The 25,697-nt window shown below is 45.6% G+C and overlaps 1 protein-coding gene across 2 annotated transcripts in view; it reads right to left on the bottom strand.

Moving 5' to 3' along the window:
• MYRFL (myelin regulatory factor like) overlaps positions 1–25,697 on the bottom strand; it is a 689,165-nt gene that overhangs the window by 38,479 nt on the left and 624,989 nt on the right. For both annotated transcript variants that reach the window (XR_011202270.1, XM_069228327.1), the window contains exon 20: positions 16,422–16,484. Coding sequence is in view for 1 of the 2 variants with exons in the window: in XM_069228327.1 (XP_069084428.1) it covers positions 16,422–16,484 (63 nt within the window). In the remaining variant the exon portion in view is untranslated. The remainder of the gene's footprint in view (positions 1–16,421; positions 16,485–25,697) is intronic.

Genomic DNA, 25,697 nt, shown 5'->3' with positions numbered 1-25,697 from the left:
AAGGCTGCATTTGGCTTTGCAGTCAGTTTCGCTGGATCAACACCTTGAATAAGTCCAATATCTTTTCCTGAGAGATCCCAAACTCTCAGCGTTTCTGTCTTTTGCAATTCATCAGGCAAGTCTGATTTGCTACCTGTACAACCTGAACTGTCTTTCCTGAAAGGGGTACACTAAGGACGTGTACAGATCTGACAGTGGAACAAGTTGCACCAGTGTCAACCAGGAATGAAACATCATGACCCACAACACTCGCATTCACATTAGGACCACGCTGACCTACATCCAATGAGGCAGCTAACACACATTCCTCCTCTTGTGAACTCTCACACATGTACTCTTCACTCACCTCATCATCACTGAAATCAATCAATGTGATGAACTGATTACATTTGCATTTGTTCCTTGGTTCACATTCTGCTAAGGAACCATTACCTGTTGCTGTGCATCGGAGCTCGTGGTATCTGCATTTGTGGCGGGGCATTAATTTGCTGTTGGGGAAATTGTGCTTGTTGCTAGGGTACTTGCATTTGGATTGCTCCAGTAGGAACATCCATGCCTAGATTTGGGGGCCTTTGAACTCTCTGATTTTTAAATTGAGTTGTCAATCATCTGCGTAACACCACCACCTTGCACCAAAACAGTTACATTAGTAAATGGACACTCCCATTTCCAATGTCCGACTTTGCCGCACGCATGACAAGGACACATTTTCTTCATGTTCTGAACATCAGCCGCATTTGAATTTGGATCTACTAGAATTCCACAACATCTACCTCTGAACTGAGGCACCATATTCCCTTGGTGCTGTGTTCCCTGCATCCCTCCTGCATTCATCACTCCTTGCAGACTCTGCACACCTGCTGCTTGAGCAGACTTGATCTGAATCACCATTGCCTTTTCCCTCAACCTCTTCTGCTTCAACTTAATTTGTCACTACAATATTTTGCGTAGTACAATACTTCATCAATCAGCTATACTTGCCAGCAAAGCAAATTGGTTTGAATACTAATTTCAGGTTTCAATCCTTGAACAAATCTGAACACGAAATGAGTCAGGTCTCTCAGCTCAATAATCTCTGTGTAACAGTACTGCTTGAATGCTTGCAACAATCTCTCATAATAGGCATGAACAGACTTCTTTGACTCCTGGCATGTTCTGTCAATTCTTTGCCAATCAGTGTCATTAGGGGAATCTCTAGTTTTCAGGAACTCAATCATCTCGTAATAGCTCTTCATTACCTCTTCAGACTGCGCATCTATTACTTCATCCCTTGGCGGATCACGTGTTGGCCAATCAACACTCCACTTGCACTCAATCCACAAATCTACTAGAACCACAATCTCAAATAAAGTATTAAAATCTTCCCACAAACACTTGGCAAGCCTGACAAACCTCTCTGTTTGCTGGTACCATTTCACTGGTTTCTTCCTCAACTTTGGATAATCATTTGTAAATGACAATATATCACTTCTGCTCCAAGGAACATGTACAAAATTCCCTCCAAGAATTAGCATAATTCTTACAGTTCCCTCAGCCTGCTGTGCATCATTTGAAGTTGTAGTCGGCTTATTCTTCTGATCTCTTTTCTCTGCCTATCTGCCTTCTCATTTATCTACTGCTCCCCATGTTTGAATGGTTTGAATCAACTTCTTAATGTGAATTTTCATGCCAGGTGATCTCAGGTTTGCAATGTCTCTCGAGTCAAATTCTAACCTGTAACACTTCTTCAACTGTTTGGATTTGTTCATCTCAATTTCATACTTCTCAGCTAAGCAAGTCAATTTCTCATAAACCTGTCCTGCTCGAAGAGTAACATCCTTGCACATGAAGCGCAATTCATTTTCATTGTAAAAATCCCTCAATCATTTCATTTAATTCCAATTTTAATCTAGCCATACTCAATGTCTTTTCTCCCTCTGGCGTGTTTCCTGAGACTGATAGTCCAATCAAACTATCTAACCATTCAGTCATTTGTTGGGCTGTCAGTCCTTGTAAACTAATGTTATTACCATTGTTTCAGGGCACAAACTGTGATACATTATATGGGCCTCTCATAGCCTGCTCTTGAATCATGTCAGATGATCCCATTAAGCTTGAGGGACATGTCACATTAATCAGTGGGCCCACTTCATTGATGTCAGATTCAGCATCCAATGGCTGTATATGGCACCACCAATTGTGCTACTTTTACAGTTCTTCTGAACAAAAGTGCATTGTTAGTTCCATGACTTCACATATTTTTGACAAAATATTACATTTTCTAATTATGTGTTACTTGAGAGTTTTCTCTCACGGAACTAAACCTGTTTCACACAGAATCATGAATTTCCTGTCCCATTCGACAGCTACAACAAATAAAGCAACATTGTTATGGTCAAACATGTTTCTTCCCTTCAATACAATATGGCATTCCACCTCACATTAAAATCCTAGGAAAATAATTCAGGTCGGAGGGAACAGAATAAACAAATGATTTTCCATTACTACTGCAAAATGAATCCTTCAGGCCTAGTCAAGCTAAGAAAGCCTTAATACATAGTAATACATTCAATACATTAATAAAACATATTGCACACCTTACATTTCATATCTGCAAAGCAAATTATGTAATTGCAACCAATATTTATAACATGTTAGAACTGATTGAAATGTGCATTTATTATTTTTCTGCACACATGTAACTCATATTAATAAAATACACTTAACCAAATATAAGTATGTTTAATTTATATTAATTTAATACTTCATTAATTAATCTTCATTTTTATAAAACATTCTCCAACATTAGCGCATTTTAGTACTTTCATTTAATAAAATGAAAAAAAAATCTCATGTTAAAATGTGGTGCACAAAATGAATGGTGGCCATATGGTTCACCATGACTCAAACATGCACATTTTACAACTCATGTTATTCTCTATGTTAGACTTTTAAATGTAGGTTAGTTAGTCATCATATGCTAACTTCTATGCCGCTAATGTATTAATAAAGTTTAATCTACTCACTTCAAATAGTAAAACAGTGAACACACCACACAAAAAAAGATCCCACACCAGCTTAGAAAAATAGAACTTAATTTCATAATCATTTGCAGGCACATTCTTTCCTGGCTTCAATGCTGGATGAGAGACCATCAGATCCTTTTGGATCTGTGAAAAAATAAGTACCATCAATCAGTTGTTTTGGTTCTCAATTATTTGTTGAGAGCTGTATTTGTGCCCTTTAGAATGTTTTTAGAATGCTTTTATGACTACTGTATTGCATCAAGGGCGTTGCTTTTTCTTTTTAATCATTATTTCTGCTCTCTTATACCTTTGATTATTGCACTTTGTAATTCACACCCACAATGTATCTTGTTTCAATGTAAATATGCTCCATGAATTCTGTTCCCTTTGACTGCTGTGCTTGTTACTGTACATAAATACACAGCATCTAATATTTTGAGATCAATGTTGTGTGCATTAGTGTTTTTATGTCTAATGATTTTTATTGCACTTTTATGGCTATATTTTTTTTAACCGAAATAAAAAAGACAAAAATGACAAAATTCCAATCAGTAGAACTTGAGTTATGAATTTTTAAAGAATAAACTTTAGAATAGACCTTTGAAGCATAAAGCGCCAACAGAGATATCTGGTCATGCCGGAGCAGGACAAGGTCAAAAGTGCAGGCCGACTGCAAGGGAACACAGGCCGGCTACAGGGGCCCAGTTAGGCCCACTGCACAAAGTACCTTAAATCCTGGTTGTGGAGCATTACGTGGATCTGAGGCTAAGATGCATTGCGCAGTTGATGTGATGCGTTGGTTCTGAGATGCAGCAAGCCTGCGACGCAAGGTCCTGTTGCGTCGACATCTAGGATCCCGTTGACGAGACTTGTATTGTGAAGGTCGGTGTCAGTGATGCATTACACAGCTGAGGCGATGCGGTGGTTCTGATGAGAGATGAAGCTGTGATGTGGAGCTTTGGCGTGGTCGTTGAGGCTGCCGTCGATGAGGGATGTGAGGAACTGCTAAGGTGATGTGTCAGACCAAAGATGTGGGATGCGGCGACGATGCAAGTCGTCTGCAGCTGGTCCAATCCATGCAGCAGTGGTTATGCATCAGTTCTGCTAGAGGTTGTGAAGCACAGCTAAGAAGAAGCATTGGTTCTGCTTGGGCATGTGCCCCTCAGCAGAGCTCCTTAACCTTACTTCCAAGGGTCCAGGACTGGGGTGGAACCACTCGGCAGGGTAGACTCCATATGTCAGAGTTCCGGTGCAGAAACAGGGTGGTTGGAAGTCTTTTGTGTCCCTGAGACTTCAGATCAAAAGGCCAGCCAACTAACCCTTGGAGTCAATTGGGTTCTGGGTATGGAGAAATGCATGTCCAGTCCTTCTCACTCCTAGGCAAGAAGGCAGTAGGCACAGGTCATCACAGCAAATGAAGGAGTTCAGCAGAGTGCAGTCCAGCAGACTGGTATTCCTGAGGCATCACAACAGTCCTTCTTGTTGGCAGAGGAACCACAGGATCTGAAGTATACTGGAGTGGTGGTATCTGAGGTGCAGTGTTTATACCTAGTCGTGCCTTTGTTGTGGGGGGACTTTAAAGACATGCCTTTGAAGTGTAAAGTGCACAGCCATCCTACCCTTCCTGCCCTTGCTTCAGACTAACTACAGGTAGTATGCATTCCTTTGTATTTGGACAGGACCCAGCCTATTCAGGTGTAACTGGGGCCATGCCCATCTCCTCCCTCCCATCCTGACCAAGATTACCTATCTAGTCACAGATGGCCCACCTGGTCACACCTATGCTCCCATTGTGTGTGGCTGTCTAGGGGGAATACACAAAGCCAAATTGCCGACTACACCTACTCATGTGACAAGAGAAAGGCTGCAGGCACCAAATGGATAAGGCAAGAAAATGGCAACTTCCTAAAAGTGTCATTTTCAGAAGTGGAATTCAAAGTCCGGCGTCACCTTAAGTTAGGATTTTAATTTGTGATTCCAAAGACACAAAATCTTGGGGAGTTATCGCTTTCCACTTGGAAATTGCACGTATAAGGTATAATAAAATAACTCAACGTTATCATACGGGAGAGATAGGCCTTGCCGTAGTGAAAAACGAACTTAAGACATTTTCACTACTATTCCATGTAAAACCTAAAAGCATATATCCAACCTTTTAAATACACTGTACCTGCCCTAGGGATATCCTGGGCCTACCTTAGGGGTGACGTATGTATGAAAAAGTAAGGTGTGGGATTAGCACAAGGTTTACTTTGCCAGACCGACAAGGCAGTTTAAAACTGCACACACAGGGTATACAGTGGCAGACCTGAGACATATTTAGAGGACTACTTAAGTGGGTGGGACAATCAGTGCTGCAGACCCAGTAATAGCATTTAATTTACATACCCTGGGCACAGGTAATGCACTTTTCTAGGGACTTATGAGTAAATTAAAAATGCCAATTGTGGATAAGCCAACGTTACCATGTTTAGGGGAGAAGCATATGCACTTTAGCACTGGTTAGCAGTGGTAAAGTATGCAAAATGCTAATGCCATTAGAAATGAGGTCAGCAGGTGTTCTGAAGGCAAAAAGGTAGGTGGTAACCACACCAAGGATACCAGATTTAACGTAAGCCATAGTGACTTATTGCAAATTGCAAGGCCAGATACCCTCTAAGTGAGAACACAAGCAGCCACAAACAAGGTTTAGCATATTTAAGACTTGCCAGTGAGGTGCAGCTTGAATCCCTTTGCACAGTGAGCACGGGCCACATTTAGGCATACCCATGTCCCTCAGAGAATTGAAATCCCATTCATAGGGGATCTGGGCTAGTAGTTTGGGCTGAATAGTTCCTGCTGAGACAGGACCAAGACCGATTTGTACAAGAGTGGTATCTGCCTGAAGTGGCATAGTGGGTGAAAAGCAATGGATTGGAATACGGTACCAAGCAATTGCCAGTGGCTGTGACATTTGCAAAATGTAGGAGGCTGGCTCTTTATATAGTGTACGAAAATGACATGCACTGTGCTGAGAGTCCAAGCAACCTCACTTTGGTGTCCAGAGATAAAAAGCAGACCACCTAATGCTCTGTTTTTATGGTAGTGTGGGTGAGAAGTTAGGCTTATCTTGGATATGTGCTAAGCATTTGTTGTACTTGCAGTATTAATAAATGTGGACACATACTAGGAAGAATAACTCCAGATCAATTTACAAAAATACTTCAGATTTGTATAACATTTTAGGACCAAGATCATCAATATACAGTAAGTACTTCTTTTGTTATGAATTTTCAAAATTTAGAAACTATGGGGGTCATTCTGACCCCGGCGGTCTAAGACCGCCGGGGCCAGGGTCGGCGGGAGCACCGCCGACAGGCCGGCGGTGCCCCGCAGGGCATTCTGACCGCGGCGGTAAAGCCGCGGTCGGACCGGCAACACTGGCGGTCTCCCACCAGTGTGCCGCCGCCCTTTGGAATCCTCCAAGGCGGCGCAGCTAGCTGCGCCGCCGAGGGGATTCCGACCCCCCCTACCGCCATCCAGTTCCCGGCGGTCCGCCCGCCGGGAACCGGATGGCGGTAGGGGGGGTTGCGGGGCCCCTGGGGGCCCCTGCAGTGCCCATGCCACTGGCATGGGCACTGCAGGGGCCCCCGTAAGAGGGCCCCTACAAGTATTTCACTGTCTGCTTGGCAGACAGTGAAATACGCGACGGGTGCAACAGCACCCGTCGCACCTTCCCACTCCGCCGGCTCGATTACGAGCCGGCATCCTCGTGGGAAGGGAGTTTTTCCCTGGGCTGGCGGGCGGTCTTTTGGCGACCGCCCGCCAGCCCAGGGAAAAACTTAGAATACCCTCCGCGGTCTACTGACCGCGGTGCGGTATTTTGGAGGGGGGAACTCTGGCGGGCGGCCTCCGCCGCCCGCCAGAGTTAGAATGACCCCCTATATGCTTTTTGTGCGTAATTACGCACCGTAGGAATGGATGGGAAAATCTTTAAAAATGCATATAAAATCAGACAATGCTCTCACAAGTGTCACCTTCTATTCTTTTGGTTGAGGTCATTGAGATGTCCCGTGGGCCAGCTGAAGAAGTTCGGGCAGGTCCCAGTTCAAGTGGGAGCAGTGGCTGAAAGTCTTGGAGCTGTTGCACAACGGTGAAAGGGACCACTTGAAAACACATTGCACAAGTGGACTTAAAGGGTAGCCCGGTGGGTCCTCTTGGAGGGTAGAGGTTGCAAGGGGTTCAGGACCCCTAGAGCACAGCTGGTGTGATGATACAGGGGCTCAGGAGGCCAGATGCAGTGCAAATAGGTCAACCAGGAGTCATACATCTTTGATTACTTGGAGCAGGTCACTTGGAGGGTAGATTTCAGGTCAGCAGGGTCACTCTGGGGGTTGGTTCCTGGGTGTCATAATGTCCCTCGACTGATGCTTGCTTCTGGGCCTTGGAGTGTCCGGAGTGGACTTTGTTTCTGGGTGCCCGACATTAGGGGTCCAGTACCAAAGGCAATGGTATGTCTCAGGCCCTGAAAGTACCAGTACCACCAAACTTGGCACACTGGTAACTTTTGTCCTTCAGGTATGTCATGTGGATTTTGATAGGGTTGCTAGGTCTGGTCCATTGGTCAGTAGCCACTCAGTGAACTGGACTTCACTGTTTCCTTGCTTGCAGGTTGCAGAAGAGTGATACCTTGGTTGGAAGTGCTCTGAGCTTATGTAGAGTCCTTCAGGTTTCCAGACGACACCCCAGTGGGGATTTTTGAGTCCTAGGCGCAGCAGGCAGGGTCTGGTGCCTTTTTCTTTGTGCAGCAGGACTTCTGTTCTCGTGCCCCAGGTCTTCTTTGTTTCTGGTCTTCTTGTGTCTGTTGAATCTGATCTGCAGGTCTAGGGATGCCCACTAAATACTGCATTTATGGGACATTAGGGAGAGTACCTGGTAGTGGCCAATGGGCCAGCTACCTTAGGGTGGCTACACCCACTAAATGACCACTTCCTATGGGAAGGGGTCACATCCCTAATTCTGACTGGCTATTTTCCTGCCATCCAAGATGGAGAAAAATGTAATGGAGTGGTCACCTCACCTGCCACCCCTGAGGAGTGGTGCAGGCTGTGGGTGGCCACTCCTCCTGTCCTTGCTAGTTTTCCCTCCAGTTTTCCTGACCAAAGTGGGGGTAAATCGTTGGGCGGCCATCTGCTGCTAGCAATAGAGGGGGAGGTCAGATTTCAAAGGTGGTAAAGCATTTGAATCTGACTACTGGTGCAGGGTCTGCCTGGGGGAGGAGGTGTAACTCCTCTACCAAAGAAAGGCTTTGTGTTCTGGCTCCTGAGAGCAAAAGGCTCTCAACCCAGGAGTCCAGACCTAGGTCTGGGGGCAGCAGGCTGGACAGGACCAGTCAGCAACCATGCCAGGGCTGTTAGGGTTTGCAGGGGGCATCTCTACGGTGCCCTCTGGGTGCATCTTATAATAAATCCAACACTGGCATCAGTGTGTGTTTATTATTCTGAGTTGTTTGATACAAAATAACTCAGGGAGGCCATCATGTGTAGTTGGGGAACTCGTAATGACCAGTGTCCAACACATGCATTGGCTATGGTTCCCCTGTACACTTACTATGTCTTAAAGTTTAGCAAAGACACAGTAGGGGCATATTTCTCATGCACACATATGCCTTCACATGCATTATAGTGCACCTAACCATTAGGGCTGTAAAGTTTGCCAAAGGGTTGGCTTACCTATATTGCATGCAGTGTTTGTGGGCCTGGCACTCTGGGTGAGTGCCATGTCGAGTTTGCACATTGTCATGCACTTGCCATGGCAGTTTGCATGAGGCTGGTGGGGGGCCTTCCAGAATGGTACAATTGGTGCTGCATCTCTGAGAGGCCCTCTTCAGCCCCCATTCCCTAGGCACCAGGGGTACCATTTACTAGGGACTTACAAGGGTGGCTGAAGTGCCAATGCACAGTACAGTTTTGGGGAAAGAGATCTGGCCCTGGGAACCTGATTAGCAGGGGCCTAGGGCACTGACAGGTTGAAATCACATCACTTAGTGGGCAAAAAGTGGGGGCTACCATGACAAAAGAGGCCTTTTCTCACACAGACATTCCACTCACCACGTGTGGTGTTCTCAGCACTAACAAGCAGAAATCTGAAAAATTGGCTATTTCCACTTCTATTATCCCCTTTCTTCACTAAATCTTGAACTGGATGACACACTCATTTCAAATAAGTAAGATATGAAATTCACTCAATCTTAAATTCCAGAAAGCAGTATAAATCTTTCTCTTACCACATTATCTACTATGTTTTAGTTAACCCTAAATAAAAGAATAGGTATCTGCATATCTGACTGTGTATTTTCAAAGACTATTAGTAAACAGCACATGCTTCAGCCCAAAACTGCTCTCCAACACTACACATCTTTCCCACCACCTCTCATTTAAATCAATCAACAACCAGCCACCAGTCTGCTCAAACCTGCTCTCCAAAGGAGGACCAGTACCCTGGTGCAAACGGTGGCACTTTGCAACTCTGTAAGTGGTAATAAGCACTACATAAATGCTACAATACAAGATTATTCAATACAACATAGTAATACATTGATCAGAATGTAATATATACAAACACCTCTTATTTAAAACATTCATCGGTTTACTCTTTGTTTATCCTTTGGTCATCTGGAAGCATTCCTTTCCAACAAGTAGACATCCCACAGAACAGTACTGTATATTACAATACTGTAAATTACATTGTTATGTAAATGTAACAAGCAAAAGTCTCACAGAACAGTACTGTACTTCACAATATTGTAAAGTACACTGTTATTACAGTATCACTATATCACTATAAGGCACTTCAATACTCAAGATATCAAACCTCAGAAAGGCCCGCAAAGTATCCTTTTCAGAACTGTTAGCTTCCGTTGGAAATGACAGTTGATTTGACAATATTGTGATGTAAACATAAATTGTCATTAACAATTAAACAAAACTAATTATTCATGAGGAATATATAATTATAGAAGTATTTAAACATGTATTTAAACATGTTGAATTTGTATTTCCTGGTATGACAAAAACACTCCCTCCACTGATAATGTGTTTGAATACATTTGGAATATTAACACCTGCTCAAAATTATCACCTCTTTAACTTCTGTTTGAAACTAGTATTTACGGTGTTTTTGTAGTGCATAAATCACCTGTGAATGTACGCAGGTGCTCTGTAGCAGGTGTGTGAGGGCAGCCCAAGTGCTCACTAAAAAAAGTCAGGTCTTCAGCATCTTGCAAAAGTCATGCAGAGAGGAGGAGGCTCTGATGTGTTGGGGGAGGCCTTTACAGCCTTCAGGGGTCAGGTACGGAAGGTGCACCCCAGCTCTGCTTTTGTGTATGCATGGGATGTGTATTAGTGAGAGACTGGAAGACTGGAGGTGTCTAGACAGTTGCAGACGTGAATGTGGCTGTTCCGGTAGGTACGGCCAGTATTTTGGAGTGCTTTGTATGTGAGGGTGAGGAGCATGAAGTGTGTGTGCGTCTGTGTATCAGGAGCCATTGGAGTTCCTTAAGGTGTGGAGTGCTGCAAGCTTGACATGGGAGGCTGAGACTAGTGTGGCTGCTGCGTTGTGGATGATCTGCAGTCTTCTTGTGAGCTGATTGATTTTCCCTGCATACACAGTTTTCCCATATGCTAGCCTGCTGGTGATGATGTCATGGGTGATCCTTTTTCTTGGTGCTGTCTGGCAACCACTGGAAGATTTTCATCTGCATTCATAGGGTGTTGAATCAGGCGCAGACCACTGAATTGACATGAGTGGTCATGTCAAGTTTGTTCTCGTTGATGATTCTGAATCAAGGGGGCCAGACTGAGGGACCATGCTTGATCTGGTAGCAATGCAATGTATATAACTAGATATTTAAAACTCAATCTATGGACTGGGATTTGAGTCCACCAGTTTGTTGTGTCTGTGGTGCATGTTAGAGGCACCGATAGGGACTTGGACCAATTCGCTGGTGAATCTGAGGCCTGCCCATATAGGTCTAGCATTTTAAGTATACCTGGTCCTGTGGACTATGGGGGGCTATGAAAAAATAACACATCATCTGCATATAGGGCTATGTGGCCTGCCCCGCCTTCCCAGAGAAACTCCTCCACTTGAGTCTCATATCTAACCCATGTCGCCAATGGCTCCACTGCCAGCACAACTAAGAGGGGTGACAGGGGGCATCCCTGCTAGTACATCGACCTATGAGGAACGTATATGAAGAGGCACCATTGGCCTACACTTGTACCCTGGGATTTTTTTTATAAAACCTTCATACACAATAGGAATTCGGGCCTGAACCCCAATTGGTGTAGTACTTGCACTAAAAGTCCCAATCTCGATTGCTGAATGCTTTTCAAAATGGATTAACAGGAATGTGGTCCATCCCACCAGGCATTCTCTGTCGGCTCCCACCTTCTATATCTTGCAAATGCAGTATCAGGTGCTGCATTGGGGCATGAGGCCACACTAGTCCATATGTTGCAGGATGGGGATAACCCCAATAGCCTGTTAGCTACCATTTCTGTGTATATTTTGAGTTTGTTGTTGATGAGTGCGATTGGGTGGTATGATGCACATTGGCCTGGGTATCTCCCTTCCTTGTGAAGCACTACTATGGTTGCTAGGTCTAGTCACTCGGTCAGGTGGCCCTTTGATTTGGCCTCATTGAACATATCCAATAAGAGTGATGAGTGTTTTTCTACATTTCTGGCGGTACTCAATAGAGAACTCATCCAGGCCTGGAGTCTTGCCATTATGCATGTCTGAAAGTGCAGTAATATGCCCCCTCCTCTGAAAAGGGTTGACCAAGCTGCCCCCGCTCCATTGCTGACAGCACTGGTAGGGGAAAGTCTGCAAATATGGGGAGACAAGGACTCAGTATGAAGGCATTTCCGTCTTGCATATAGGCCCCTGCAGCATTCCGCAAATACCAGTGCGATCTCTCGAGACCCCTCTGCCCTTCCTCCTGACAGGTCTATCATTCCTGGAATCACTCTCTCCATTGTGCCATGTGGTACCAGCCATTACAGAAGCTTACCAGATTTGTCTCCACACTCTTATATCCAACTCTGTGTTGTGATCCAGTGTTGAAGGTGCCTCCTTGAGGCAGAGCTGTCTCAATGGTGCCCTATTGAGTGCTAGTTGATGCCCTTCCTTACTGTCGTCTGCTCCAGCTGGACTTTACGTGCTTACAGGGTCACAAACCGCTGTGCAGACTGCCAGTCCTGGGCCCCAAAATGTGATTGTGCTGCCTCCCACTCATGTGTGCCTTGTCGGGTCCCTATATGGTGCCAAGAGACTCTACTGAAACCTTGTTCAATTTTATGAAGCTTTCCAATTCCCATGACAGGTGGTGGGCCATCATCTTGTTCATGAGGCGCCTAGCACCAATTCTCCAAATCAGCCTGTGCTCAGGGTTGGGGCCTCGAAACAGTACCATGTAGTGATATTTGTGTATTGACCACTGACTCTGTGTCGCACTACTGTGCACTTGGCTTAGCTGTCCACCATCACATTAGCAGTCACAAGTAACAGACTTACTTTTTGAATTCAGGTTAGCCTTAGCAACACCGCCACATTAAAAGTGCGAGTATCTTTCCGTACAAAACATGTTATGCAACGTGTTTTCTATTCTGCATGTTCTTTTCTCACCAAAGGGCTAGGACATAACATGGAGGAGTCAGTCAGTCAGCAAGATAAGGATGTACTAGAATGATGTTTATGGTACAGCAGGGAACGGCTTAGGTTTGGGAGAGTCACCTTGGGAAACTGGCCAGTTCCAACATGTTTCTTTCAACCCTGACCTGAAATAGCCAACATTTTTATATATTTCTTACAGAGCGGGAGGGGTTTTTCCAGAAAGCTCTTTCCTCGTTTGTTTAAGGTATATAAGAGACCCAGAGCAACAGTGGAAGATTCAGAGACCTCAATCAGTATTTAGATGTCTAATGTCTGATATATTTCCTGTGAGGGTAGAGATCTCTCTTTCTCGTTGCAGTCGAACCAGGGTCAACAACATGCTAGCAGGAGAAAGATGAAGCACCAGACAGGCCCTACGGTGATGCATTTTTATTAATTATTTGGCTTTGCATTGTGTATGAATATATATACATATATCAATATGTGTTTGTATCCTTCCATGTATATATTTTCTGTTTATAGATTGAGGATTCTTTGTACATGGTCTTACTTCATTGTTGCACATTTTAAAAGTACACTTTCGGATATACAGTCTTTCCTCAACGAGCCTTGGAAAAAGATATAATAAATGTCTTCTTCAGATTAAGAGGTGCATTCCAGAGAATCTTTTCGAATCCTCTCAATGTGTGTATTTTGGCTAAGTCAGCAGTAAAGCAAAACACACCACTACAGGGGAGTGGTCCGAGATCCCCCTGGGGAGTATATACATTCCCACTGTGATGAGCAGATCTGCGGCAGGCAAGAAATGAAGATCAATGCATGACCTTGTTTTATGGGTAGCAGAGCTGTGTGTATAGGCTGTCTCCCGAAAGGTTCCAGACGCACCATGCATTGCAGAGCTCCATACCCGAATCCCGGTGTCCAAGATGTGACTCTGTCTCCTGCTCTCACTAAGGTTTCATCGAGCAGACTTTAAGCAGAGTCATCATCATATGAAGTCCCCACCCATGATTGTGTGCCTGTGTGAAAGATTTATCTGTATTTCTTTGAGCTTGTCTAGGGTCTCTCCCACTAACTTTTGGGGGCCTAAACACTCAGTATTCAGCGCCTCTACTGTCACGTATCTCACCTGGGGGTCTTAATCCGTATGTGACAACACCATGGGCACCCGCCTATGCAACAGCATGGCCACCCTTTGGGAACCCAGAGAAAATCCAGCATGAAAGGCCCTGACATACCCATCTTTAGCCAGTAGCGGCCATCTGGTACCCATCAGGTGGGTTTCCTGCAGCATCAGGACTTCTGGACTCTACCTTTTCACCAGCCCAAGGACAGTTTCCCACTTAATGCAGTCAAGCAGCCTGTTGACGTTCCACATCATAATCGTATATCTCCGTCAGGCTGGAGCCAGTCTGTGTACAGCTTTAAACTGTCATTTCTCCTGCTAAAACAACACTTTTACCAGGCCTCAAACTTCATTTTTAATACATTTAAGTAACCCCTAAGGTAGGCCCTAAACAGTTTTTAGGGCAGGGTGCAGTGTATTAAATAATTAGTATGTGTACTTTTAAATTGTACATGTCCGGGTAGTGACAAACTCATAAATTTGTTTTTCACTACTGCAAGACCCATCTCTCTAATAGCATAACATTTGTTACCATATTACAAGTGATAAGTGATAACTTTTGGGGGGAGCAGGTAGGAATGTCAAGTTTTGTCTCAAATGAATTGTAATTCGAAAACATTTTCAATGGTAAAGTAGGAAATTAAGTCACAATTCTGAAAATGCCACTTTTAGAATTTAGCGTTTTCTTGTCCTAACGCCTTGGTGAGCCACACCTGTATTCTGAGTCACAAGACTAGGTGTGACTGGCAATTAGCCAATTATTCCTCACAGACAGTACCGCAAAAGGGGGACTAGGTGTTGGCATGATGGGAAATCCTGATCTGATGGGAGGGGTGGAGCTATCACCTACCACAGATGCACGTCAAAGGAGCTGCCTCAGCACACACACAAACAACTTAACATTAGTCTTTAGTGGTTTGAGAAGGGTTCACACCCCCCTCAACCAACAACCCAATTTTTCACCTAACCCCTTTAATATTTATCAATGATTGCTTTAGTGTGTTCATTTTCAGCAATTGGCTTTGAGGGTCAGTAACTGAGAAGACCTTTGGGTGGTAATACAGAGGTTGCACAACCTCAAGATAGTTTTGGGAATAGACAGCAATTTCAAGAAGATTAGTTTTGATACTGAAAACTACAATGTTATATTAATTTTGCACAAATCTTATGCTAGAGAAGCATTAAGTCAAAGATTGTTTTGTGGAAAAAACAACATTGAAACATGTGGTAGATTAGCTGGGAAGCATCCCGAACAATGAGTCCTGAACAACGAAGTCGTGGAAAACGAAAGCGGAACAACGCTTTCGTTTTCCACGACTTCCTTGTTGAGGGCCTTAATCACGCATGTGCTGAACCACGTACATGCGTGGTTAAGGTAAAGAAGAAGGGAGTCGGCTGAGGAGGACGACGCGATCAAGGAGGAGGTAAGTTGGGCTGGGACTGGGGCTGTTTTAAGGGCAGGGGGGTCTGGGTATTTTTAGTTTTAGGGGGTGGGGGTCGGGGTGGTTTTGGTGGGGTGGGGAGTCGGGGTATTTTTAGCTTTAGGGGTGGGGTGGGGAGTCGGGGTATTTTTAGTTTTTGGGAGTCGGGTGGGGGCTCGGGGTGATTAAGGTTTAGGGGCGGGGAGGGGGGTAGGGTTTATGTTTTAGGGGTGGGGTGTTGGGGTGCTTTAGGTTTTAGGGGCGGGGTAGGTAGTCAGGGTATTTTTAGTTTTTGGGGGTGGGGTGGGGGCTCAGGGTGATTAAGGTTTAGGGGTGGGGAGGGGGTGTCAGGGTTTAGGTTTTAGGGGTGGGGTGGGGGTTTGGGTGCTTTAGGTTTTAGGGGCGGGGTTGGGGTGGTTTTAGGGGCGGGGTGAGGGGTTGCAGTAATTTTGGGGGTGGGTGGTTGGGGCGGGGGTGGGAAGCCGGGGTAATTTTAGTTTTTGGGGGTGGGGTCGGGGGCTCGGGAAGATTAAGGTTTAGGGGCGGGGAGGGGGGTCAGGGTGGGCGGTTGGGGTGCTTTTGGTTTTAGGGGAGGGGGTTGGGGTTGCGGTAATTTTGGGGGTGGGGGGTTGGGGTGATTGTGGGGGTGGGGGGTCATGGTAATTTTTAGGGGTGGTGGTGGGGGGGGCCAGGGGGGAATCATGCTGGACCCATGCATGCCATTCACTAATGCCTTTACCAGGAATGCCTTTACAATGAAACATCGTTGTTAAGGCATTCGTGGTAAAGGCATTAGTGGTAACAACTAGGTCGTTGTTCCGACCTTTTTGTTCAGGCATGCGTGGTTCGAGCATGCATTGTTCCGACATATAACCAGATTAGCTATGATGCAATTTACTTAACTTCAAATTAGTCTCTCTTTGCGAGGCCGTGGTAATCTGGATTCGGGACCAAACAGAAGCTTGCTTTTGATTTAGTATCATAAGCTGTGTTGGCACTTTTCAGAAACCGTTTTTTGACTGCACCACTTGGTGAAAACTAATTTGTTTTCAGAAAATAAATGTATTAATTCAAGTTATTTGTTTCTCACACGACCTACTTTAATTATAACTCAATAAACCAAATTGGCACCATCCAAGCAATAAGGATGATTTTGGCAAATTACACGCAATTGTATTTTGCGGGTGATCAATAAAACTGACTTCTACTCACAATCAGTTCCATAATCGGGTCTGTTCAGCCAGCTTCTTTTTGATACGGCTTTGTTTATTTTTCCTGAAAGAAAAGAAAGAAAGAAAAGAAAAATGTGTATTGTTGAATTCTATAAAGTAGCTCACACTGGGTATTTTCATGCAGTGTAGTATTTCTTGTGGTAATAAGAAATAGATAATTTACATGTTTGGTACTTTTCAAACAAAGAAAACTGGACTTAAGTCAAAGTAAACATATCCTTTTGGTTACATAAACAACAAAACAGTGAATAATAAGTGCTGGCAAATCCACTGGTCTTGCCTTCGCCACAGCGCTATTGGCTGTTCTTTGCAGACACTGAAAATCGCGACGGGTGCCACTGCACCCGTCGCACCCCTGCAAATAGGCCGACTCCATTCGGAGCCGGCTTCCTCTTTGCAGGGGCTTTCCCGCTGGGCGATCTTTTGGAGATCGCCCGCCGGCCCAGCGGGAAAGTTAGAATGACCGCTGCGGTCATTTGACCGCGGTGCGGTCTTTTGGCGGTTTCCGCCCGGCGGGCGGCGCCCGCCGGGGTCGGAATGACCCCCAAAGTCTGGATTTCATAAAGAATGCAGTGGTTACCTATGCTAATAAGACTTTGTTATTACCCAAATTCAGCAACAAGCAATGGTAACGCAAATAGGACCTATGCAAGAGCTATTAGGTTTGGTAATGTGTTTTATCCATGTTATGCACCAATGTGGCTGCGGTTCAGCATGACTAAACATTAGTGGAGTGGTGTGAAGTGGGTTGGGGTAGAGCGAAGTGGGGTAGAGTGGGATAGAGTGGAGTGGGGTATAGTGGAGCAGGGTAGTATGGGGTAGAATAGAGTGGGGTAGAATGGGATTGATTGTAGTGGGGTAGATTTGGGTACAGTGGGGTAGTTTGAGGTGGAGTAGATTGGGGTGGGGTGGGATGTTATACATTGGAAGTTTGTGGATTGTGGTAGATTAGGTTCAACTGGAGTGGAGTGGACAGAAGGGTTGGAATTTTTTTTTTTTAATGTTTGTATTTATTCCAAAGAGTTTCTGTTAGTTTTGCTTGCCACAAACAACAGCATCTCCCAATTATCCTCAGTAGAAGTTCTAATTTTGATTTATCTAAATTGCCCCACAATGAATTTACACTGCTCTTTGGACACATTACCACACCTCTGGAAATTCAGCAGGTTCCGAAATTAACAATTTACACCCCCTGTGTCGCAGCATGTGAAACACCTTGGAACAGGGGTAATTTGTATTGACCCGTACTACGTTTCTGTGTTCGGTGAAAAACACACAATATATGTGTGGTTGTTAAATGTTTGAGCTTTATTCAGTATTTTATCTTTCAGTCTGTCATGTATAGATTGTTTATGCTCTTAATAATAAAGTTAACACCTCAGCAGCTTTTGCTGATATACCCCGCCTCTCCCAGCACACGAAATCTGCATGCATGTTGTACTAGAAATATGTCAAATTCAATTTTTGTAGACACAAGCATAGTCAGTAAACAGTTAGTTATCCTGTTTTTGTGCATTTATTTGCTCAGTGGGGGAGGGCTGTTGCACACAAGCATCTCATGCTAACAGCTCCTAAGCGCATTCGGGTATTCAAGTCTGTGCTGTGAGACAGATAAGCAGTGATTGCAGATTTTGCATCACGTTACTTATTAGTGCATAAATAGTTTTTTCAGTCAGCCCCAAAACCAGTCAAACGTAAAGGTATCCCAATTACTGCTGCTGTTTGGAAAAATTAATATTATTTTTAATGGAGGGTTAACATTGCCATTTATAGAGGTCCAATGAATCCCTTATAGCCAATGTGGTTGCACCGCAAAATCAAATAGCACGCTCAGAATGCAAAATTTCCTAACTAGCGTGGAGGAAAGTTTCAATTCTATTAAGGACATGAAGGCGAGGATTATGCTGTTCTTTCTTCACTCTTTATTATACAGCAGGTTCAAAGTTCAACAAAAAAACATATGAAACCACAAGTCCCATGAGTCCGTTGTCATAGCAACCATAGTCCAATGAGACTCCGATAGTGCTAACAGTATAAATGCCCACAGTCACGTCACTCTCCCTCGACTTCACTGCGAAGGGACATCAAGTGGTCACTGCCTCCAATCCTATGAAAAACATACAAAATTAAACCAGGTGAAACCACGAATCATGAAGCAACTGAAAACCTGTAATCTCGCATTAGTCAAGGTTGTAGACCATAAGAAAAAAACGAAATCTACAGAGTAGCTCATGTACAATTATTCACAGCAAAATGCAGGATCAATACATATGAGCATATATAGTACAATATAACATGAGAATACCACCTTTGTACAAATTCCAAATGACAGCTTCTGGACGGGCAGGACACGTATTACGTGTAGGGTGGGATAATCCGTGCCTCCGTGCCCTTAATAGAATTGAAACTTTCCTTCATGCTAGTCAAGAAATTTCGCATTCTATATCAGGACCGGAGGCGAGGATTATGCAGGTTGAAAGCTTACTCACCACCAACGAGGCCGCCTCGTGAATCCGTTCAAAATAAAAAAAAATTAAAGACCGACTCCGAGGACCAATCTGCCGCATTCATGATGTCCTCCAACCTACTGCTCACGTGAACAGCCTTAGAGGCCATGGCTCCTCTAGCCAAATGAGGCCCAAAAACTTGTATGTCAGTGCCAGCTTCCGCTAAGATCCATCTGATCCACCTAGCAATGGTAGGGGAGGAGACCGCTTTAAAGGGCTTCTTCAGCGATAATAACAGATGACTTTCATCCGGAGGACAAAGATCAGCTGTCACCTCCTCATACGTCTTTAAGCATCATACCACGCACAGTTTGGGAGCGAGAGGAAACGCCGGGTAAGACACCGACGTGGTATTACATTTGGTCCTACGGACAACTGTAAAAGTTACTCCATCCGGAGAAAACACTCTACCTGAAACATCCAAGGCTCTGACGTCCGAAACCCTTTTGCAGGCACAGCAACATCGCTAGTTTAACCGATAACTCCTTTCTAGAGAGATATTGATTGTCCTGCCACGAGGATAACAGACACAGGACTAGATTGACATCCCATAGCTTCGAGTACCTGGGTTCCGGAGGACGGGAAAGTCTGATACCCTTGAGAAGCTTACTCACCCAGGGATGAGCTCCTACTGGCTGATTATCGAGAAGGGGATGACCCGCGCCGAGATAGCCGACCTAAAGGAATTCACCATACAATACGACAAACCAGCAAGTTCTGCTGGGAAATTGAGGATATCAGTAATGTGGGATCTGTATGCCTGTCCATACACCAGGGAGCCCATTGAGACCATGCAGACCTGTACTGCTTACCAGTCCCTGGAGCTCAGGCCTGGGCACTGAAACCTTGAGCTTCCTGTGAAAGTCGGCAATCTTGCCATCGAGTCCTGAAATCTTCCAGGCCACCAGGGAAAGATGGCCCTGAAGGACCAGAGGGTGGAAGTGAACCAACAGATCCCGAAAGATCGAAGGAAAAACCAGAAGGTGGAGAGGAAAGTCACACGAGAGCTCCAGAAGAGCTTGAAACCATGCTTGGGAGCGACACAGGGGGGTCACTAAGATGACTGTAGCTTCCTAGCGACGTACCTGGGCTGATACTCTTGGAATCAGTAGGAAAGGGGGAAAAGAATACCCCTGGAGTGGGCCTTAGTTCTGCAGAAACGCATCCACCGCCTCTGCTCCCAGATCCGGGCGCCAGCTGAAGTACCGAGGAAGATGGGTGTTCCATCTGGAAGCAAAGGACCCCACCAAGCCATAATCGCCCGGAAAACCACAGGATCCAGCTGCCAATTGCTGGAATCCAGCAGGAACCTGGAGTTCCAGTCCGCCAAAGAGTTCTGGGAACCCGGAAGATAGTCCTCTGTGACGGATATCTGATGTGTGAGGCAAAAGTGCCAAAACTCTTTCACTAGGTCCGCTAGGGCCCTTGACCGAGTGCCCCCAAGATGGTTGATGTACTGCACCGCCGACACGTTGTCCATATGAAGTAGGACCATGCAAGAGACTCTGTCCCGAGCCAGGGACTTGATTGCAAACAAGCCCGCTAGAAGCTCCAGACAATTGATATGCATGTTGAGTTCCTGAGGGGTCCAACGTCCCCCGAAGGATATGTCCCCGCAGCGGGCTCCCCATCCGTGTAGCCTGGCATCCGACTCTATGACTAGGTGAGGGGAGGTACCAAAAATGGCCCTGCCATTCCATGCCCCCATGTGGTCCAGCCACCACTGCAACTCCGTTTTCTGCCTCTGGGTTGAGAGAGACCAGTTCGGAATATGTGAGACCGCGGCAAAGGTGATAGGCTTTGAGGCGTTGGAGAGCCCTGTAGTGAAGGGGGCCTGGAAAAATGGCCTGAATCGACGGGGAGAGTAACCCCACCACTCTGGCGAGTTGTCGAAGCGAGATCTTGTTGCGTCTCAAAACTACCTGCAACTCCTTCTTTATTTTGGAGATCTTCTGCAGCGGGAGACTGAGAGATGCTGCCTGGGAGTCCATGAGGAAACCCAGAAAAACCACTGACTGCGAGCGAAGCAGATCGGATTTCTGTTGGTTGATCACAAACCCCAGGTCCTGCAGTAGAGCAATAGTCATGTTCGCGTTGGATATGAGTTGCGACCCGGACTGATCCAGCAATAGAATATCGTCCAGGTATATAATGAGGTGAATCCCCCAGGAACAGAGGAATTCTAGCACCGGTTTGAGGAGCTTGGTAAAGCACCATGGAGCAGACGACAGTCCGAACGGGCGAGAGGTGAATTCGAACACCTGACCCTTCCACAGAAACTGCAGGAACCTGCAATGAGGGGGAAATATGGGCACCGCAAGGTACGCGTCTTTGAGGTCCAGACGGACTATCCAATCTCCCAGTAGGAGGATATCCCGGAGCAAGTGTATACCCTCCATTTTGAACTGCCGATATACCACCCATTCGTTGAAAGAATGAAGGTTGATCACTGGGCGAAACCCTTTGTCCTTCTTTTCCACCAGAAAAAGATTGCTGACAAAACCTCTTGGGTAGAGAGATGGGGTACATATGGCGCCTTTGCGCAGTAGTTCTTGGACCTCTGCATCTATGAGGTTGGAATCTGTTGCTGAGAAGAGTAAAGGCCTGGGAAGACGTTCTTCCTTTATCGGAGTTACACAAAACTCTATGTGGAAGCCCAACACCGTCTGCAGAACCCACGCATCTGAGGTTATGAGTTCCCAATTTTGTTTGAACAAACGTAACCTCCCCCCCAGATCTTGAGGGGAAGAAGGGGTAATCCTTACCTGAAGTGCCTCCTGGGGCATTGGCTGCTCCTCGTGCGATCCTACTCGCTCTGCCTTTTCCTTTGCCCCTGTTGGGGAAGACAGTTCCCTGGCGACCATCCAGGAGCTTGTCCTGACACGCCCGCCAAGACCGATCTATCCCCTTCTTTGGGTTCTTGACGTACTTTGCGAAAAAAGTACACATCTTGGGGTCGATGTCAGGAGTGGCAAGGTAAGGCGCGGACATTTGTCCTTCAGTCGGGCCCGAAACTCTTTGTCCAGAGGTTGGCGAATCTTGCTCACCACATAATCAGCCACTTTCTGGTTTGGGCGCCATTCTGAGGAGCGAGGATGGTAAATTCCCTCCGGCTAAAACATGTCTGAATCCAATTCCCCCGGATCCTGCATGTCCGGTAGAGAGGCGCCTGGACGCCAAGGACGGCCAGATTCTACCTCCTCGATCAAGGAAAAGTCCCCCTCAGAGTCCCCTGCAATGCCCAAAGGTGACCCCACAAGAAGGTCCAATTTTTGGTGAAGCTTTTCACCTATTATGCCGGGTAAGGAGCCCTCCTGGCAGGGTAAATGTGTCTGCACGTACGCACTCTTACTGGAAACCTCGGCTAAAAGCTCGATGTCCCCAAGATGCACCGCTGCGTGCTTGCGTGATTTCTTGGGTGATGCACCAGGTGCAACCCCGTCACCCCAAACATGCCCGGCCCTTTGGAGACTTGCTCCACAAGCTGCGCCACACTCTCCTTAATAGGAGCCAGAGCATGGGTGATAGCTTGTGACAGCAGCACATCCACCCCAGGGGAGGTAGGACGCGATGCAAATGGCCCTCACCAGGGGACATGAGGGAAAAATAATCATGTTCTTGAGTGGACTGCATCACAGGACTCAGAGGAAAAATTACAGAACACACCCAGGATAATCAGGGAAGCCCCCCCCCACACTGTCAATAACAGAGCCAAACGAGGCCCACAAGCCTACAAAATAGAGGAACCGCGCTTAATAACGCGTTTGAAGGCTCAAGAGCGCACTTCCCGCTCTAAGGTAAAATCAGACCGCAAACGCGGTGTGAAGTGGGGGGTTGGAGGGGTAGAAGAAGAGCCTAGGCTCTTGCTGCGACCCCCAGTGCGTAAATAATCGTAGCGCCGAGCGCAAAGCGACTTGAGCGCTACGGATGCGCTGATTTCTGGACACGCACCCTCTAGAGGGCCCGACGTGTCACTGAGTGTGAATTGCGGTCGGGCTTGATAAAAACAGCCTACCGCGCTGAGGCAATGCTTTGTAGCAACAGCGTTGCTACAACAAGGTGAAATACCAAGAGTTAACGTAACGCACAAATACTAAAAGTCAAATACACAACTGTCAAAAGTACATTAAACGCACTCAGAGGCAGAAAGGCACTTATCCTTCACTGGAGCAGTGAAGAAAGGGGGAGAGTGACGTGACTGTGGGCATTTATACTGTTAACACTATCGGAGTCTCATTGGACTATGGTTGCTATGACAACGGACTCATGGGACTTGTGGTTTCATATTTTTTTTGTTGAACTTTGAACCTGCTGTATAATAAAGAGTGAAGAAAGTACTGCATAATCCTCGCCTCCGGTCCTGACATAGAATTGCCTCTAGGCACTACAGGTATGTGCTACTGTTGTGAGGATCAACTGCACTTTCTTCATCCACTGGATTTCCCATGTGTGATCTGCAAGTTACACCAGAGAAGGTGCTCAACCCACTTGGAAATTACAGGCCACACACAGGCTTGTCAGCATAGCAGCAAGTGGACACAGCCAAAGCATGACCACCCTACGAGGAAATCCCCCCCCCAAAAAAAAAAAAAAAGTAACAGGCCTGCAGACAACCACATTGGTCCTCTCACTATTCAGGGCAGGCCAGCAACATTTAGCAGAGTCGTCATAGGTAGAGATTATACTCCATGAATGATTGACAGCCGTGCTCGGCTGAGTCTGCGAACTCGAAAATATTTTGTTTGGGGCACCGCCACATTCAGGAATATTGCACACACAGTGCCAAATAAAGCCCAAGTTTGTGCACCCCGCCCGGAGAGTTATTTCTTGCACAAATGAGAAAATATCGCCCATATGTGCATGAAATAGTCCAGTCTGGCAACACTGATTCCAAGATGGCCGCCATGCAATGCATATACATCTAAATGAGCACAGACGCACGAACAGCCATTTTAGAATGCTTTTTGGTATGTTTTATGGCAAAGGAAAATAAATAGGCACTGGCAATGCCAACAGCTCTGCGCCGATGTACAGGCCTGATGCCATTCTCATGCCTGTTAAAATCTTGTGTGAGCTGCAGATCTCAAGTTATAACTTCAGAAATGTCAACTCATGCTTTATTACCCGGTTGTCGACAGACTCACAATGTGGATAAAAGAAACACCTTATTTTCAGCGCCCTCCTTCACCATTCCCTCATTCTTGGAGTATTAATTCTTTAAGAAAACAAAGAAGTGCTTGAAACCCCTTTAAGGAGACATATTGCAGTGTCTGCTATTTCGTTATCGCATTAGTTATTACAGAAAATAAATGTTTATTAACATTTTTCCATTTTTCTTATTGTAAACATACATTTCGTGTAATACCTATTTATCTTATTCAATGAAAGATAAGCTCTATAAAAAATATAATGTTGTATGCGACGGAAAAGTGCACTGCATGGAATGCAGACGGAATTCTCTAGAATAATGTCCCATTCCTTGTCTGTGCACTGGCGATCCAGGTCTGTTTCCCAGCTGTGGCGTAGGGTGAGAAGTGATAGGGATGTGTGCAATCGTAGGGAATCAGTGAACCAGTGTGTCAAGTGTGTACCCGTACCCATGATGTGGAGATATTGTATAGTGAGATGTATGGGGTGTTCTTTGTGTATATCATCCCAGCTGTTCCCAACACATGTAGTAGTGAATTATAAAGAAGGAACTGGCCCAGCTGCAATCCCCCACCTTCTACAGTGGTGTGAAGACGCCATCCTCGTTCAGATCTTCAAGTGCATGGAGACCAGCAGCATACTAACTTGTCAGATTAGCATGAGATATAATCAGTTCTACATGTGGTGTCCTTAGTAGTGGAAACACTGATGCATTCGGGTGAATACGTTTCGTGAATAGGCAATGCCTGTAACCATGATAAGTGACTTTCCGGGGTGTGGGTCTAAGTGCCGAAGTCCATGTGTTGGGGTGGAATAGATGGAATAGTGCTGGCACGTCTCACTCCAGGGAAGTGGTGCCAGTGTTAGTGAGTAATAAACCTGTCAACCATCGAGCTACCCACTGGAGTTGACAAAAGCAAACAAACACAAATGATGGACGGAATGTGAATCAAACATTCACCACCAGTCACAGATCTTGGTTTAATACATCAATTGTTTTGCTCACCACACCACTCCAATTTGGACCCAGCCATATGCAAACTCAAATGATGGACGGAATGCGGAACCAATCAAACATTCACCCCAGTCACAGAACTGGGGTTAATCCATCAATTCTTTTGCTCACCAAACCACCCCAGTTTGGACCCAGCCATAAACAAATTAGTCCTGACCCTGTTCCCCATGGGAACAGTCCAGCCTGAACTGTCATGAGGAACAGGTCAAGACTGATTTGCATACGGCTGGGTCCAAACTGGGGTGGCGTGGTGAGCAAAAGAATTGATGGATTAAACCCAGATATGTGACCGGTGGTGAATGTTTGATTTGTTCCGCATTCCATCCATTGTTTGGTTTGTTTGCTTTTGTTGCCCATTGGAGTTGAGCGGCTAGGTAATATTTTTGAAGTTAGGGACAGCCATTCCCGCTTTATCCATGGGAAGGTAAAGTTTCTGCAGTGCCACGCGACCTTAGGACTTGTACCCAGATCAGTGAGCCCGACAACCCCTCAACAGAGCTGAGAAAGGGTTTCGATATGTAGAGTGGAAGGTTAGTGAGATAATATAGGAACCAGGGTAGCATAATCATTTCGATGAGGGCTATGC

Source organism: Pleurodeles waltl, chromosome 4_1, assembly GCF_031143425.1.
Source record: "Pleurodeles waltl isolate 20211129_DDA chromosome 4_1, aPleWal1.hap1.20221129, whole genome shotgun sequence".
NCBI classification, from domain to species: Eukaryota; Metazoa; Chordata; class Amphibia; order Caudata; family Salamandridae; genus Pleurodeles; species Pleurodeles waltl.
This window is presented reverse-complemented; position numbering and strand designations above follow the sequence as displayed.